Below are 16015 nucleotides of genomic sequence, written 5' to 3' on the forward strand. Positions count from 1 at the left end.
GGATGGAGCCTCCGGCCATTGTGTGGACCAGTGCTTGGAGCTGACCCTGACCTGTCATGCCCTGTGGCCTTGCCCCCTTGCTCTGCCTCCTCCATCCTCCCCCACTACAGTCTCTCTGTCCCCACCTCCTACCGGCAGTCTCCTCCCACAGTCTCCCTGACCCCACACCCTTCTTGAGCTGTCCTCCAACTTCTTCTTTGCACTTCCAGAAGGAGCAGCCTACATGGGCCACTCCTATTTCTTCTGGTTCTGCACACACAGTCCGGGCCCCGTCCCTTTTTCACCTAGAACAGTCTTCCTGGCTCATCCCTCACTGTCCCTGCCACCCACCCTGGGGCACCTGGCTCATGCAGTCCCTCCATTTCAAGTGTTTACTCATTTATTGTGGGGGGGGGGGGAGGCAGAGAGAGAGAGAGGGAGAGAGAATTCCAAGCAGGCTCTGCACTGTCAGCACAGAGCCCGATATGGGGCTCGATCTCACAAATGAGACCATGACCTGAGCTGAAATCTAGAGTCAGATGCTTAACTGACGGAGCCACCCAGGCGCCCCTCCTTTCCCCCTTTTAAGAAATAAAGGCTTGATCAGAAAAGTCAGCCCTCCACTGCAGCGGATCCTCACGACCCCTGGAGGAGGGCAGGGGCTAGGTCTGGCCTCAGCCCTGGAGGACACCAATGACACCGTAATGACACCAGATGACAGGCAGCCCTTATGCTGCACACAGATGACTAGGCTGGGTCTAAACAGTGAAGCTTCCATCCAGCTGAAAAATAGCTGCTGCCAGGTCAGCCCCAAATGGATTAAAGCTGACACCTCGGCTGTCCTGGGGCCACTCGGGGCCTCAGGTGGGAGTGTCAGAACCCTGCCAGGCTTTCCATAACAGAAGACGCGAGAGCCTCCCAGCTAGCACGGCCCCCCACCCCACCCCGGCCCCAGACTCAGCCACTCTGCTGAGCTTCCGGGGAATTGCCAGGACAGCCATAAGTGTCCAGGTGTCTCTCTTATAGGCTCCCACACTGGTTTTTCCATGTGTTGGATGCACCGAGCCCTTTCTAGCTTTGGGGCCTTTGCACCTGCTGCCCGGCATGCCCCCTGGTATCTTTACAGAACGGCTCCAGTCCAGCATCAGGATCTCTGCCCCAGGCTCTCCTCCCACGGAGGCCTCCTATGACCCACAGGCTCTGTGTTATTGCCTTTCTTGTCACCAGCTCTATCTTGTTCATTTGTTTACATGTTTACCATGCCCTGCCCCCATGGCCCCGAGAATAAACCCTGAGAGCGGTGACCTCGTCTCTGAGAACTCGGCACAAGGAATTGTTCGTTAACTTTCTAAAAATGAGTAAGTGAAGGGGCACCTGGGTGGCTCAGTTGGTTAAGCATCTGATTCTTGGTTTTGGCTCGGGTCATGATCTCACAAACCGGGAGATCGAGCCCCGAGTCGGGCTCTGTGCTGTCAGCAGAGGTAAGAATCAAGTGGATACGTCCCCAGGACAGTGAAAACCCACGTGTGTGGAGAGGAGGGCTCTTGTCAGGCTGGCTCAGAGGCCCACTTGCCTGCCCCCGATCAGCTCCCACAGCGTGTCCCTGCCTGCCACAAGTAGAACCTTCTGGTTGGCCAGCTGGAAGGAGAAGCTAGCGGGATGTGTGGATGCAGTGATGATCACTGCTGAGCACACACGCCCAGAGGCGAGGCGGCGTGCCAAACTCTTCCAGGTTCTTTATGACAGAGAGGACAGACTGCCCCTCCGGAGACCCATGAGTCTAGATGGCGCTGCCCGATGCAGCCTTTCCTGATACCCAGCCAGGATGCTCCCCACCCCTGTCCGCCCTGGGCACCCTCCAAGCCTTGGTTATACCCCGGCTGGCTGAAGGAAGTCTCCCTTCTCCAGGAGCCTGTCAGGGAGCGAGCTTGAGCTTCGAGTCTCGGTTTTAGAAAAAGAACCCGCGTTGTGTTCAGCTGACGACAGAGCCGTTCATATTCTCTGGAGGAAATTTGGGAAGCACTTAACGAGGATATGTGAAGAGAAGAGGAGCAGTGGCCAGTGTGGGCACACACCCTGATTAACCTCTCAGGGTGTGTGTGCCAGTCTGTTTTATAAGCACACGCACACACATGTGCACACGTGTGCTCACACGACCCACGTGCACACTCGTGCACAAAGCATACGCGTGCAAATACATGCACATACACGTCCCCACAAAGTCACGTGCACGAGTGCGCACAAACACACACGTGGATGTGTTGTGCTTTTAAACCCGGCCCGCTGTCGAGAAGTGGCTTTTCTCATGTGAGGTGCCTTGTGGAAGCCCATCTCCGTCATCCACTTCTGTCCTTTTCCTACCCTGGCCTTCCCCGTCACTTGGGCTAACACTCTGTATTACCTTTAACATTAATTTTGCAGATTTCACCGGTGAAAATTGATTACTCAGGGCCTTTTGTTGCCATGAAGCAATTTGCTCCTTGTTGATGGGTTTTCCTGCTTCTTCATGTGCGGGAGGCTGAGCCCCTCCCCCTCTTTGGGGATGGGAGGTGGAGGCTCCCTGCAGGGTGCACAAGGACATTCATGCCTTGTCCTCGTCTCACGGGGTGCTGGCCTGTTTTCAAGGCAGTCCTCCGTGTAGATGATGGGGTGGGTGTTGAGAGCTTTGCGGGGGGCGGGGGGAAGGTCTCACTCTTTCCCTTGACACCCCCTGCCCTCGCCACGCCCACAGATACTTTCATTAGGCTCCTTATGAGTGCGTGGTTTATGTCATGACCTATTTCATCTGGGGAGGTCACCTTCCCCAGCCCCTGCCTGCCTCGGTAGCCCAGCACCCTCCTCCCGGACCTCCCCACCCTCACCCCCAGCCCCCTGAATCTCCCTGGGTTCTGCTGCCCTGTATCCCTGCCCTCCTCTCCGTGAATGATTTCTGGCTGTCCCCTCTGTGCATTGCTCCTCAGTCCCATGGCCCTGGTCTCCAATCCAGGTTCTGATGCTGTCTCTAGGAGCAGCCAGTGCCCACTGACCCCTGGAGGCGGGATCTCTGGGGACCGGGCCTGGCGGGTGCCTCTTCTGCAAGTTCTGCGAGGATTTGTTCGGGTCTAAGAGCATCTGTCTGGAGGGACCTCCCAGCCCTGCATTTCTGCCTTTTCTCCTGTCCCTGCGTCTGCGACAGCTCAGTGGTGGCCTGCCGTTGGGTCCTGGGATGGGGAGGGCTGGGGTGGACCTCAGGCCTGCAGAGCTAGCGGAGGGGGAAGAGCTGCGGGAGATATCTCATCCTCTTGGCCTCCAGGAGGTGGAAGCAAACAGACGGATTCTTGGAAGCCTTGTGTGAAAAGACATTAGGAATCCTCTGTGGCGCCGTAAGGCATTTCCCAAAGGAACGCATTTGTGCAGGTACAGATTCTGAGTCTCAGAAGATTGAAGAGGGATGCACATTAACAGTTTCCTGCTTGCCAGGGCCCTCCTCCCGGGCAGCGCTGACCCAGGAGGCTGGACTTGGTGGCGGCAGACACGGGGTCAGGACCAGTGCTGCAGACCCTCACTGGGACCAGGGCTGGGTGGGCAGGCATCCCAGAGTGGCCCGCCAGCATGGGGGGGGGGGGGGTGCATTAGAAGGGCCTCCCTCGGCTGCCACAGGGTCTCCTGGAACATTTGGGAGGAAGCAGTTCTGCGGCCAAATACCTTTGAGAAATGCTCTATCTGCTGCTAATCCAGAACACGGCTGCCACACAAGGGTGACAGGCCCAGGGGCGAGTGGGCTGAGAGCCAGCTCGCTTTCTGCTTATGACCCTGCCCTCCTGGAGCAAGCGGTGCTTTTTTCTAATTCTCACAAAGGCATGGCAAGGACTAGAATTTCCAGCCCTTCTTGGATCTACAAGACACTGAGAAGCCCTGGGTAGAGAGCCCAGTGTCGCCTGGTGTTGACCCTGGAACCCTACTCTCCTGCAGCCCGGCAGGGAGCACTTCCGGGGGTGGGGGGGCACAAGAGTCTCGGGAGACAGGCTGGCCCCCTATTGGCAGCACCCCGCTTTGCAGCCTGGAGCAGGTCCCAGATTTGCCCTGGGCCCCATCTTCTCACCTGTGAGTCGTGCAGAGGCTGTGTCCAAACTGCGTTGCTTTATGGGTTGGTGCAAACCCAGATAGCAGCTCCCCTGAGGGGCCCCTGCTCCGTGCCGTCATCATGGCGACTGACAGGGCTGGGGCAGGTGTGACGGCGAGGTCAGATGAAGAGGGTGGGAGTGACGCCCCGTGACAGATGCAGAGGACAGTGGTCTGGGCTGTCCCGCACTCACGCTCCCCCGGGCCTTCGGATGCGGATGGATTCCCAGCTCCTGAATTGGAACAGGGCGCATCTCTGGGCCTCTGCTGCCTCCCGGGAGGATGGAGTAAGGGGAAATGCTAGACCAAGTGGCCCCTCCCTCTGCCCTTGCGCCTTCCCCCCACCTTGTCCTGATTTGGTGTTCACCAGATGCCCCCCTCCCACTGGGCCAACTGTGCCGTCCTCACGTCCTGCCCTCACTGCCCTCCCCCGGGGGGCACTCTCAGAGCCTTCTCGGCCGAAGGGCTGCATGAGAACCGGGGTCCACCCAAATCAGATTTGGCTCTTAGCTCCATCTGGTGAGAAAGAACGAACGTCATGTTCAGTCAGAGTTGGCAGGGGGCGACGGACTGAGGCTCACAGAAGCTGTGACCTGGTCAAGGACTGTCTGCTAATGACATCACAGTCCATGGGCAGCTCGCCATGAGTCCCGTGTACTTCCGACTTCCCCACCGCCCAGAGACAAACCACTGTCCCGGACGGAGTGGCCTGCTCTCTCCCCCAAGGCCAGAGGACTGCCCAGCCCGAAGTCCCGCAGCTCTGGAGGGCCCATCCTCAGGGTCTCTGTCCCCGCCAGCCCCAGGACGCTGCAGGATCCAGAAGTCTCACCTCAGACCCGACCTCCCTGTGACGGCTCCAGGGTCAGCTTTCTGGCAGCATGGCTGCCAAACCTAGAGGCCGTATCCCCTCAGCAAAGGAAATGTTCTCTGACGACAACCACCGCCCATTATGGAACCAGGCCCCTCAACGTCAGGGTGGCCTCTCGGCGGGGCCGAACATCCAGGCCGGAGGAATGGACGCTCTTGGGGTGCAGCTGGCTGGTGGGGCCTTGCCGCTCTGGCCTGGCGGGAACCCGACGGCGGAGAGCAGACGGCTTCCTCTGCAGCTCCCGCCACCGCTGGCACTGGTCAAGGGGGCACGTCTGGGCTTCCTTTCGGGGGTGCTTCTATCCCCGACTTTCCTCAGGGACGTGTTCTCGCTCCTGTGTTCTCAGGAGATAAATGGTAGCTGCTGGTGTCACGCAGAGACAGGAGAACCACCTCATTCCGTAAGCTGGCCCGGCCAGCGAGTGTCACCCAAAGGGAAGCCTGGCTGGTAAGAAATTAATTTATTTCTTCATGAGCAGGAATCTTGAGTATGACCCCTCAGAGGTCTTTTGTGGGGTGAGGGAAAGGGCCAGCGTGTGGCCTCTAGCAGGCCTCTAGTCCTGTGGTGGCTCACTCCACCTCTGCCTGGTGATCCGATCTGTGTGGTGGGCTGTGGTCCGTGCTCCGCCCATCGCTGCCAGCCAGGACTCGGGGAGACTCAGTGCGAAGGGACAGCGGGACCCGGGGAGCATGCTCAAGCTGGGGGCACTGCTAGGAACTGACTCCCACCCCTTCCCTGGGAGGACAGGACCCACAGGTGCTCACAGCCAGGCCTGCCTCTTTCCCTCCCTCCTTCCGCAGATGGTGTGGGTCCCACCGAGGTACCTCACCGGGATGGAAAGAGGACCCTCCTACCTGTGTTTTCTCCTTCTCCGGAAGCGGAGGCCAGGCTAGGAGCACAGACTGTTCTTAGCCACCCCAGCCCTCTCTCCAAAGGGCGAGTGCTCTCTCTTTGCAGGAGCAGGGTCCCCTCCGGAGAACCAGGATCTCTGTGTCCCCCCAGCCTGTACCCTAGGGGCCCCCAGGCCCTTCCCAGCCCCCAGGCCCCCTGGGGAATTGCGCCCTCCAGATGCAGACCCAGGACACTGGCAGAGTGGATCGGAGGGTGAGTGGGAGCCAGGCGGAGTGGAGGGAGGTGCACCAGGGCCTCTAGCCCTTGGGGGCCTTTCAGTGGCAAGGGTTCTCTGGGCCCTTCCAGGTAACAAACATCCTGTTTCCCCAAAGTGGGTGTTGAGGTAGAGAGGTGTACAGAGGTGAGGAAGCCCCCGGGGACCCCAGCACCACCCCCAAGGGTGATGCCCATCCCTGGCATCAGGTCCCCACGTAGCTCGCCTCACCCCTCTGAACTCCTGCCATCATGGATCCCTGTGCGTGGGGAGGGGGCAGGGGCAAGGGCAGGCATGCAGCAGGCAGGAAGGGCGGGGCAGAGGGGAGGGGATGGGACCCCTGGGTTACAGTTAGTTACATGCTGGGTTATACACGTAGTGCACTGTTAGTTACACAGCCTCAGGGCAGGTGGGCAGCTCTCCCTCAATCTGCTATCAGGTCAGGACCAAGGGGAGGGCCACAGTCCAAGGACAAGGGCAGGCTGTAGGGAGGGGCCTGGGAGGTTCCTGCCTGGGGTAGGGGTGGGGTGTCATTTATTCAGGCAGAGCCGTTACCTCTGTTTGAGGGGACATCAGAAGGGTTAGCTGTCCTCCCCAACCCTACCCCCACACCTTTTGCTTCAGTGGTGCCTAAATCCATTAGCGATTTGTTTGCTTAGAATATTATTCTTCAAAAGGGAGTGTTAATGGGATGGTTTTAGGGAAATGCAGAGGCCTGAGTGGCTTCCCCAGGGGACATCAAATAGTGCCCAACTTGTCCAGGTTCCTTGGGGATAGGGTCAGCAGCTGAGGAGAATTGGCACTCCCTTCCCCTCCCGGGGTGTTGGGCACAACTTCCATGGAGCTCATGGGTGTGTTTGTGTCTGAACTCCACAGGGAGACCAGTGGCCACTCTAAGAGAGCTGACGGGCCCACAGGCCACACTGTGTCATGTGGGTTCCTGTTAAATGCTCTTAGCAAGGGCTTCTGAGTATAGACAGCCCAGGCCATCTCCCAGGGGAGGCATAGAGCCTCTGCACAGTGTGAGCCCTTGGAACTAGAAGTTTCTAGAAGTTTCTAGAAGTGCTCGGTTTGTTTTGCTTTGTGTTTTACCAACCACCCTGGTAGCTGAGTGTCACGAACCCTGCTTTGTAACTGAGAGAGTCACATATGCCTTGCCCCTCACGCTGAGGATTGGAGCTGGAGCTCTGCCTGTACAGCTGCCCTGGAGGATGAAAGGGCAGGGGGAGGGGAGTCAGTGCAGGAAGCAGAGCCCGACCTTCGTCTGTTCCCTCACTCTCAGTGCTTGCTCCTGCGTGATCCCACAGGTGTCATACAGACTTGCACCCGCGCCTACTGGCAGCTGGGCCTCCCCCAATGCTGGAGCCCAAGCCTTTGAGGTCTTAGCCTCTGCAAGGCCTTTGTGTCCTTATCAACAATCCCGTGGAGGCGCTTGGGGTCCTGCTTCCTCTGTTCTGCAAGATCAGCCCACCCAATTTAGGCCACCTTTCATCTTCCCAAACCAACATCCCTTTTAAAAGAAGGGAGCAAGTGTTTTCAACAGAGGGGCCTTTGGTCTTGGGCAGATGAGGAGAGGGAGGCCAAGGCCCCAGTGTCCCTGAAATGCACCTTCTCTCAAGTCAGCTTCTTTCGGGCGTGACCCACAGGAGACTCAGAAGGTCCCTGAGCTCAGGTGGCTTCTGCCTGACCTGCATTTATTATTTTTCTCTTTCTCAACTTTTGCAACATAAATAATTTGGAAGTGGAATGTACATACAGAAAAGCGCATGAGTCATAAGTGTGCGGCTCTGGTGAGTTTTCGTGGGATGAAGACATGGGTGACTGGCACCAGCCCCAGCAGCCCCCTCGGAGCTTGATATGCATGGGATCCTGATTAGATGTTCTTTCGCGCCTCGCTTTTTTAGCTGCACGTGATGTGGTGGGACTGGTCCTTGTGGGTGGTTGACTTTGTCAAGTTCTTTGCCGGGGGCGGGGGGCGGGGGGGCTCCGCCGGATGAGTACTCCACAGCTCACTTGGAGGGCAGCCGGCTGCTTCGCAGTTGGGAGCCATCGTGAACAGCGCTGCTCTAAATGCTCCTGGATGTGCCTTTGGTGTGAGTGTGTAAGCATTTCTAGTGGGGCTACACGCAGGGAGGAAGTCCTGGGCCTGCGTGCGCCGGGCTTTCCGAGGCACTATCGGACCGTCTCCCCATGTGGCTCTGCCTGGTCTTGCTCCTGCTGCCAGTGACTGGGAGTTTCCACTGGGTCACGGTCTCACCGGCACTTGGCCTTTTCTGTCCTTTCACTTGAGCCATTCTGGTGGGTATACGGTAGTGTCACAGTGTGGTTTTTATGTTCCTTCCCCGATGACGAGTGTAGTTGAGTGTCATTTCCTTTTTCTTACGTTCATCACCATTTTGGAGATCCTTTCTCGTGAAATGCTTCTTCGAGTCTCTCGCCCGTTTTTTAAAAATTGGGTCTCTTGACTTTTTTTTGATTTGTATGAGTTCTTTATATATTCTGGGTATAAGGCCCGTGCTGGATATCTACATCTACATCTGCACATATATACACAGACATACACAGACACACATTTATTCAACGGATCAGGGCCAGGTGCCCCCATGCACAAACGTCACAGTCACTGGGGCACAGCAGTGAGTAAAACAGACAAAGGCTCTGAACTCACAGAGCCCGAATTCTCTCCCTAGAGGAGACTAACAAATAAGGAAGTGGAAAGGATGTGTGGACTACAGTAAAGTGAGGAGAAAAGTTCAGTGGGGGAGGAGGTGCGGGGGTGGAGGTTAAACACTGTAAATATGTCACCGAGGAGGTGACGTGTCTGTAAGGACCTACAGGAAGAGCACTGCAGGCAGAGGGAGGGCGGGCAGGCCTGTGGGGACTGGTACAGAGTGAGTGAGTGGTGAGTGGAAGGTGGCAGGTCTCAGATGGGGCAGGTCACCAGGTCACCGGGACTCTGGCTTGCATTTCATGGGGGTTCTGGGCAGGAGAGGACTGGACCTGACTCAGGATTTAACAAGGCCCTTCGCCTTGGGCCACTGTGCTGAGCAAGCGTGGGTGGAAGCAGGGACACTGATTAGGAACCTGTTGCAGTGGGCTCCTGTCCAGCTGTCCCATCTGTCCCAGTTGTCAGCACTTGTGAGCACGTCCAGGGTCAGCATCATCCCAGACTCAGGCTGCCCTGCTCTTTGCTCTGCCATCTCAGAGCATCCTCTCATGGTCCCAGGATTGACGTGCTGTTCTTGGCCTCATGTCCGGCCCACATCCACATCATCTGGGGCCTCTCTTCTGTGTGCTTTGCCTTTGCAGAAGCCTCCGGCGAAGGTCTACTGGCCACACCGCACCTGGCTCATTCTCCACGTTTAAAGCCAAATCTGGCAAGGTAACAAGATCCTTCTGTCAGTCCCCACAAGCCCTCCCTACAAGATCTTGCTCCCTGCATCCAGCCCCGCCCACAGCTTCAAGCACGGGAACACTCCAGCAGGCACCAGCCCTGGCATGCCCACCTCCCTGCCTCTTTGGGCACCAGGAAGGATATAAATGCAGCCCAGGCACACACAGAATGCTGATGTCACACCTGTGAGCAAAGGAGAAAGTGCCCTCTGTGTCTGCAAAGACATTCCCATTGTGGAGACAATGGGCAGAGGGGCCCTCCTTCCTCCTGGGGAAGCATCTACTTTATTGAGGTCCTTGGGGATGCAGGTGAAGTCTGTGAGTGAGCACCTAGGGGAAATGGCTCTGTGACTATAAGAAGGTGCCGTGGGGCTGGGTATCAGCTCAGCCACCTCCTCTGGGCTGTACCATCTAGAGCAGCAGAGGAGAAGGCCTGCTCTGGGTGCAGGTGGCAGCAGGGGTGTTAATTGCCCACATGGACATTCTGAGACAATACTGTGGCCAGCTTAGGGCCCAGATGTCAGGCAGGGTTGTGGGCTAGAGCTGAGGGCCACAGGGTGCCTGGCAGGCTTCCCCAGGGCGAGAACCTAGGCCTCACCCTCTTGGTGCTCTGAAGCCATCTGAAGGGGTGAGGTGGCCAGACAGGCCCAGGACCTAAAAGCCCAGGCTGGTGCTTGTGCTACAAGTCCCCTGCAGAGGCCACCATGAACTCCGTATCCTCCAGCTGGCCTGAAATGGGATGCAGAAGCATCAGGGGGAAAGGACAGTGTGAAAGCTTGGAGGGCTGGTGCACCAGTGGTCTGTGGCCCTGGCCTTCGCTGCCTGGTGCTCCTCCCCACCCCCATTGCCCGCCCACAGGAGCCGCACCAGGCTGTAGTTAACGGTGCAGGTGCTAGAGAAGTGAGTGCTGGGCTCCAGTCCTAGCAGAGAAAATGAGGGGGCGGTGGGCAGAGCTCCAAGAGAAAGACACCTGTTTCCAAACTCTTGCACTCACCGAGTGGACCCTGCACAGCCCCTAATTAAACAAGACAGAAATAACTGTCCACCGACACTCAGCCTGGTGGCCAATCTTGGGACTGCTAAGAGAGCGGGCAAAGAAGAAGGGGGAGTGGGAGGAGAGATGGCTGTCTCACTGGGCAGAGGGTAGGCATCCAGGGACTGGTCTGGACACAGACAGGGTCACCTCTGCCCATCCGTGCCCCCGGGCTTGCTCATGAGCCCTGTTGGGCTTGTGTCAGCCTCTCTCTGAGCATCCCCTCCTCCTGTCTATAATGTGCAAGCTGAGAATGTCCCTGTTCCTCTCTAGTGGTGACTCCCTCAGAATCCCACCCCAGCTTGGTCTCCCAACTCAGCCTCTGGGCTCTCCAGTTCCAGATCTCCCAGGAAGGGTGCTCTCTGCTCAGTCCATCTTTTCCATACAAATTCTGAGAGCCTGGGTTGGGGTCCACGGCAGGCACACGGTGGAGGGGGTGACCTGTCACCTGACAGGATTTCTTCCGAACGCTGTGGCTTCTGGGGGTGGAATGACGCCTGACTCTGCCATGTGCCAGGCCCAACCCTAAACCGTGTTTCAGATTAGTCCTCCCACAAAAGCAGCTGCCGTGTCCCCTGTGTTCACGCAAGGAAATGGAAGAACTGAGTTACGTGTGCCGCTTGGGGCCAGAGTGAGCGCCCCGTCAGGGGAAGCACTCAAGCCAAGTGCTGGCCGAGCACCTGCCGTAGCTCTGTAGTGAATATCTACGATGAGGTGAGGTCGCAAAGGTCGCGGAGAGGCTCAAAGGGAGGAGATGGGGTTCCAGTGGGGCCTTCCGGGAGCGGGATCTCACCAACACTGCTCGCGTCCCGCACGGAGTCTGGACCCTCAGAGCACCGCTTCGCGCGGTGGCACACCGGCGCCACCCAGCACCGACGCGCTGGTGCGGCCGCCCGACTGATGCCTCGCTCCGCGCCCGAAACCCAGCGCGAGGCCTGCGCGAGCTGACCCCGCCGCGCCCCTCGCGGTGCCCCTACCCCTGTCCCTTCCCCACCACCCTCCCAGCGGCGACCCGCCAGGCCCTCTCCCCTTCCCCGCCCCGCCGCGCCGCGCCACGCCCCACTCCCGACGCCCCCGCCCTCCCGGCCCCGCCCGCGGCCCAGGTTCCGCCCCGTTTTTGGCCGGGCCAAGAGGTCCTCGGTCCCACCCAGCCCCTCCGCTTTCCCCGCCCCCGGCCCCGCCCCGCCCCGCCCCGCCCCGCCCCGCCCCGCCCCGCCCCGCCCCGCCCCGCCCCGCCCCTCAGGAGGCTGCGAGCCGGAGGGCAGCGGGTATGGAGAAGCCCGCGGGCGGGGTCGGGGGGCGGGAGCTTCCCGGGCGCTCTAGGAGAGGAACGGCCGCACGCGGGGCGCTTGCAGCGCCAGGGCACGGCGCGGGGTGTAGGCAGCCAGGATGTTTCTGGAGCCCCAGGTAGGGATGCGGCACGTGGCAGGTGCGGGGCAGCGGGTCGCGAGGCGGCGACGTGGGTGAGCACGCGAGGCAACCCCTTGGTTGCAGCAAGACCGGGGGCAGGGGGTTCTTGCGCCGCCGAGAGCTCGGGAAGAGGCGCTGACCTTCGGCAACTAGTGAGACCATCCGGAACATCTGTGGCCTGGCTCGGCTCAGAAGGAGGCTGCCCTTGGGAACCACTCCCTCTGCGTGTCCGCAGTGGGGCACCTGCTGCCAGGTGGGCGGCGCCCAGGGCTCAGAACCCATGGGTGGCTCAGGCTGCCGCTGCCCTCTTTCGGGTATGGCTTGCTGATGCCAATGATCATCTATGGCTGGGGGGGGGGTTCCTGCAAACCTAGTGGGGGCCCCTGTGGTGTGAACAGGGCCAGAGAGGCAGGAGACAGCACCCCCGGCAGCAAGGCAAGGAGCGGGATGGCTGCCCTGGGTGGGACTGGCAGGCAGGCTTGTTAGAGCCAGGACGACCCGGAATCCTTTCCCAGGCTTGACGGGCACAGAACCACCTGTTTGCCCTGGAGGAGGTGGGGGAGAGGAGGAGGTCTGTGATGAAGTGGGTACGTGGGAGGTGTGTCTGTGTGTGTGCCATGTGTGGGCGAGAGTGAGAGTATGCGAAAATGCAGGCATGTTTATATATGGGGAGTGAGAGCGGGAGAGGAGGAGGGAGAGGTGTGTATGGGGGCAGGGTTGTGCCTGTGTGGGCACATGAATGCCTGCGTATTTAAGGAGACTGAGCTAGGGCAGAGGGGGAGGGGCTTCAAGGAGCTTGGGCTCCAAGGTGAGGGGCAGCTTCCTTTCTGGATGGCTCAGGTAGGGAACTGAGACTTAATCCTGAGCATGAGGCAATGTGATGCATTTCTGTGGCTCTTTGTTAGAAGCCACCCTTTGAGATGGACTGGCGGTGTGATTCAGGTACAGGGTGCTGTCGCTGTCCCAAGCCCCCTCAGCGTGTAGCTGACCGCACAGACCTGGGAGCTCAGGCCCAGTGTGGGTGAGGGCACGGAAGAGGGCCTCAGCTGAGCTGGCCGGCCCTGGCTGTGCCAAAGATACAGGACTCATTTGTTGCTTCGTTAATTCACCTATTTGGTGAATTGATTAAACATTTGTTGTGTGCGGGTACTGTGAATTCAGCAGGCGACCAAACACACGACAGTCACTGTCCTCATAGAGCTCACCTTCTAGCGCTTGAGGATGGGGAGAAAGCCCCGTCAATAAATGCAATGTGAGTGGCACCTGGCTGGCTCGGTTAGAGGAGTGTGCAACTCTTGATCTCGGGGTCATGGGTTCAAGCCCCGTGTTCAGGTGTAGAGATTTCTTAAAAAAAAAAATAAACTTAGGAAAAACTTAAATACAATATGGAATGTTGCATGGTGGTTAAGTGATAAAGAGAAAAAGTGAAGCAAGAAAGAGGAATAGGATCTAGGGCGGGAACATCAGTCAGAATAGTTTAGGTTATCTGCAGAAACAAAAAAAAACCAAACCCACGGAATCCAGTGGCTTTTAACAACACAAGGCAAATTGGACTCTGCTCCAAGCCTTCTTCACTCAAGGCCTCAGGCTGATAGGTTCCGTGGCAGAGGGGGAGACGGTCTCCGGCACTAGTATTTTAATGCCCCAGCACAGAGCGCCACCTGTCACTTCTCCTTGCTGCTCTTGAGCCGGACGAGTCATGTGGCCTCACTCAGTCTCACTGGGACCAATAGTGACAAGCCTGCTTGGCCTGGCAGGTAGGGCCCAGTGTAGTGACCACCACTGAGGGGGTGCTGTTTGTACCTTGGGTAGGACAGTTAGGGGAGGTCTCTGCATGTGTGACGTGTGCATGAGGACCTGAGAGAGGGCAGGGAAGGAGGTAGATGGCAATGGGAGTGGAGGGGCACACCAGGACAACACCAGGCGGGGCTTTGAAGAGGCCTGCGTGTCCAGAGGCCGACCGGAGGCTGGATGTCAGGAGCAGAGCAGGTGAGAGGGAGAGGACAGTGGGGCCAGCACAGTGGCCCAGGAGCTCAGACCAGGGAGGCAGGGGTGGGGGAGAGAAGGGCCGATGCGGACACTCTCTGAATTAGAGCAAGAGGCCTTGCTCGTGGCTGAGATGTGGTGCTGGAGACGGGGAGAGGCAGGCTGACTCCAGGAAGGAGGGCATTGGTCTCAGCGAGAGGTGGGAAGGGATGCAGGTGGAATGGTGGGGGGTGGGCAAGAGGCAGCAACAGTTTGACATCCTCTGGGGAGAGGTCACCTAGCAATGGGGTGGGCAGGCGAGAGAGAGAGCGCGTGGGCAGAGGTCTGGCGCAGAGTGCTAATTTGGAGCCCCAGCTTGCCCTACCCTGTGGGTCCCTTGCTGCCCCCTGGCCACACTGCTACCCCTGTGCCTGCTGGCTCAGGACAGCCTGGTCCTGGGCCCCTGCTGCCCCAGGCACCACACCACCGTCTTGCTGGGCCTGCCTGCTGGGCCGGGGACCCTTTGTGTGAACTTCACCAGGGGCAGCAGGACGGACTGAGGGAGCTGCAGAATCTTGTGTTGACCTGGCTGCTGTGGGCCAGGGGGCTGGCCAGGGTGCAAGAGCACTGGGTTCAGCACTGCTGGCAGGTCCTGTACCCACCAAGCACAGGACCACAGTGGTGCTGTCTTCAAGGGCTGGGCGGTACGGAGGGCTGCTGGGGGGAATGGGTAGGGTTTTGCTCAGGAATGACACAGCCTGTGTTGGAGCTGTATCTGTGGAAGCTGTCTGCACCCTCCGTACCTCGGGGCTTCTTGGACCTCACCCTCCGGGGCAGCCACTGGTGAGTGAGCAGAGGAGGGCTGTGTCGGTCAGGAGAGCAGTTGTATCTCCTTGCTTTTCTCCTAAGCTGCTGGAAAACCTCTGGTCATCCTTGGAAGCCCATCTCAAAATCACCTCCTCCAGGAAGCCCTCCTTAACTTCTTTCTACAGAGTTAGTCCCCCCACCCTTGTGCTTCCTTGGTATCTGGCACGGACCCTGGTCCTGAGTTGCTCATACTGCTCTGTGGTGTTACATCTGTCTGCCCTGGCAGGTGCTGAGGTCCGTGGGTTCTTCCATTTCCAAGGGTGCAGCACAGGTCAGTAGGACTTCATGGATGTTTGTTGACTGACTAAGTGAGGGAAGGAAGGAACAAATATGAGGGCTGGAAATGGCCTGTGGAGACTGCTTAGTTCTGTCTCCTTGTTTTACACATGCGGAAACTGAGGCCCACGGGGTCCTGGCTTACCTGAGTTCAGCCCGGAGGTCAGGGGCAGAACTGGCTCCCAGACCAGGATGCCTCCACTGTGCCAGGTTCAGGGCCGGTTGGTCCCTGTGGGGAATCCCAGAGGCAGACAGGTTGAGGGGCCGTGGGGTGAGCAGTCGGGTGAGAGCGTATGGCCGAAGGCACCGGAGTCTTGGGGTCTCAGGAGAAGGAGGGCAGCCAGGGGCCTTTACTGGGGTTCTTTGCCCTCCCCCCTCTGGAGTCCTGCAGCTTCTGGCCCTGTGGTCTCCTTGTCATAGGCAGGGTTTCTCTGACAAACCCACTGCCCTGCACCTCTGCCTCCGGTGGAATAACCCTGCCCTCGCCATGCTGCTCACACCCGCCTGCCTGGCTGGGGCCAAGCCCACAGCATTTCCCAAATGTCAGTGTGGCTGCCGTACTAGCCGCCCCTGCCTGAGGTGGGGCTGGCAGGTATGAGTCAGAGGACCTGGGGGCCAGCTCATGGGTCTCCCTTAACCCTCAGGAGGTCGCTGTACCAGTGACACAAGTGGAAGCCGAGGCTCCAAGTAAGGCTGCAGCAGCACCAGGAGGCAGGAGGAGGTGACATTCATCCCAGAGCCTGGCCTTCCTGTGAGCAGCAGGGCTGTGAGCAACATCCTTAGAAGAGGGCTGGCAGGGTCCCAGAGGAGGGTGGAAACGGGCAGCGCCCAGCCCAGAGGGCACAATGGTGCAGTGTCATGGGTGTGTGGCCAGGAAAGCAGGCTGTGGGCCAGACGGCTGACTTGGGTGGACATTGTGTCCCTGGCCAAAGGCTGGGACACCTGCCGAGCTGGCGGGTCCCAGGGCACCTGGGCGTGCTCACACACACCTCTCCCTACTGCTGCCGCTGGAACGAAT

General features: G+C 58.9%; 1 protein-coding gene across 4 annotated transcripts in view; it reads left to right on the forward strand.

The window, feature by feature from the left end:
• Positions 1-16015, forward strand: part of RASGEF1A (RasGEF domain family member 1A) — an 86710-nt gene that overhangs the window by 39595 nt on the left and 31100 nt on the right. The window contains exon 2 of one of the 4 annotated variants that reach the window (XM_086680317.1): positions 9363-9435. The exons of 1 other annotated variant lie outside the window; for it this stretch is intronic. Coding sequence is in view for 1 of the 3 variants with exons in the window: in XM_086680312.1 (XP_086536438.1) it covers positions 11869-11886 (18 nt within the window). In the remaining 2 variants the exon portion in view is untranslated. Of the gene's footprint in view, positions 1-9362; positions 9436-11736; positions 11887-11951; positions 12143-16015 lie in introns of those variants that run through there. 2 more of the 4 variants (XM_086680312.1, XM_086680315.1) reach the window with 2 other exon arrangements.

Source organism: Puma concolor, chromosome D2 (assembly GCF_028749965.1).
Source record: "Puma concolor isolate L17-30 chromosome D2, mPumCon1.1.hap2, whole genome shotgun sequence".
NCBI classification, from domain to species: Eukaryota; Metazoa; Chordata; class Mammalia; order Carnivora; family Felidae; genus Puma; species Puma concolor.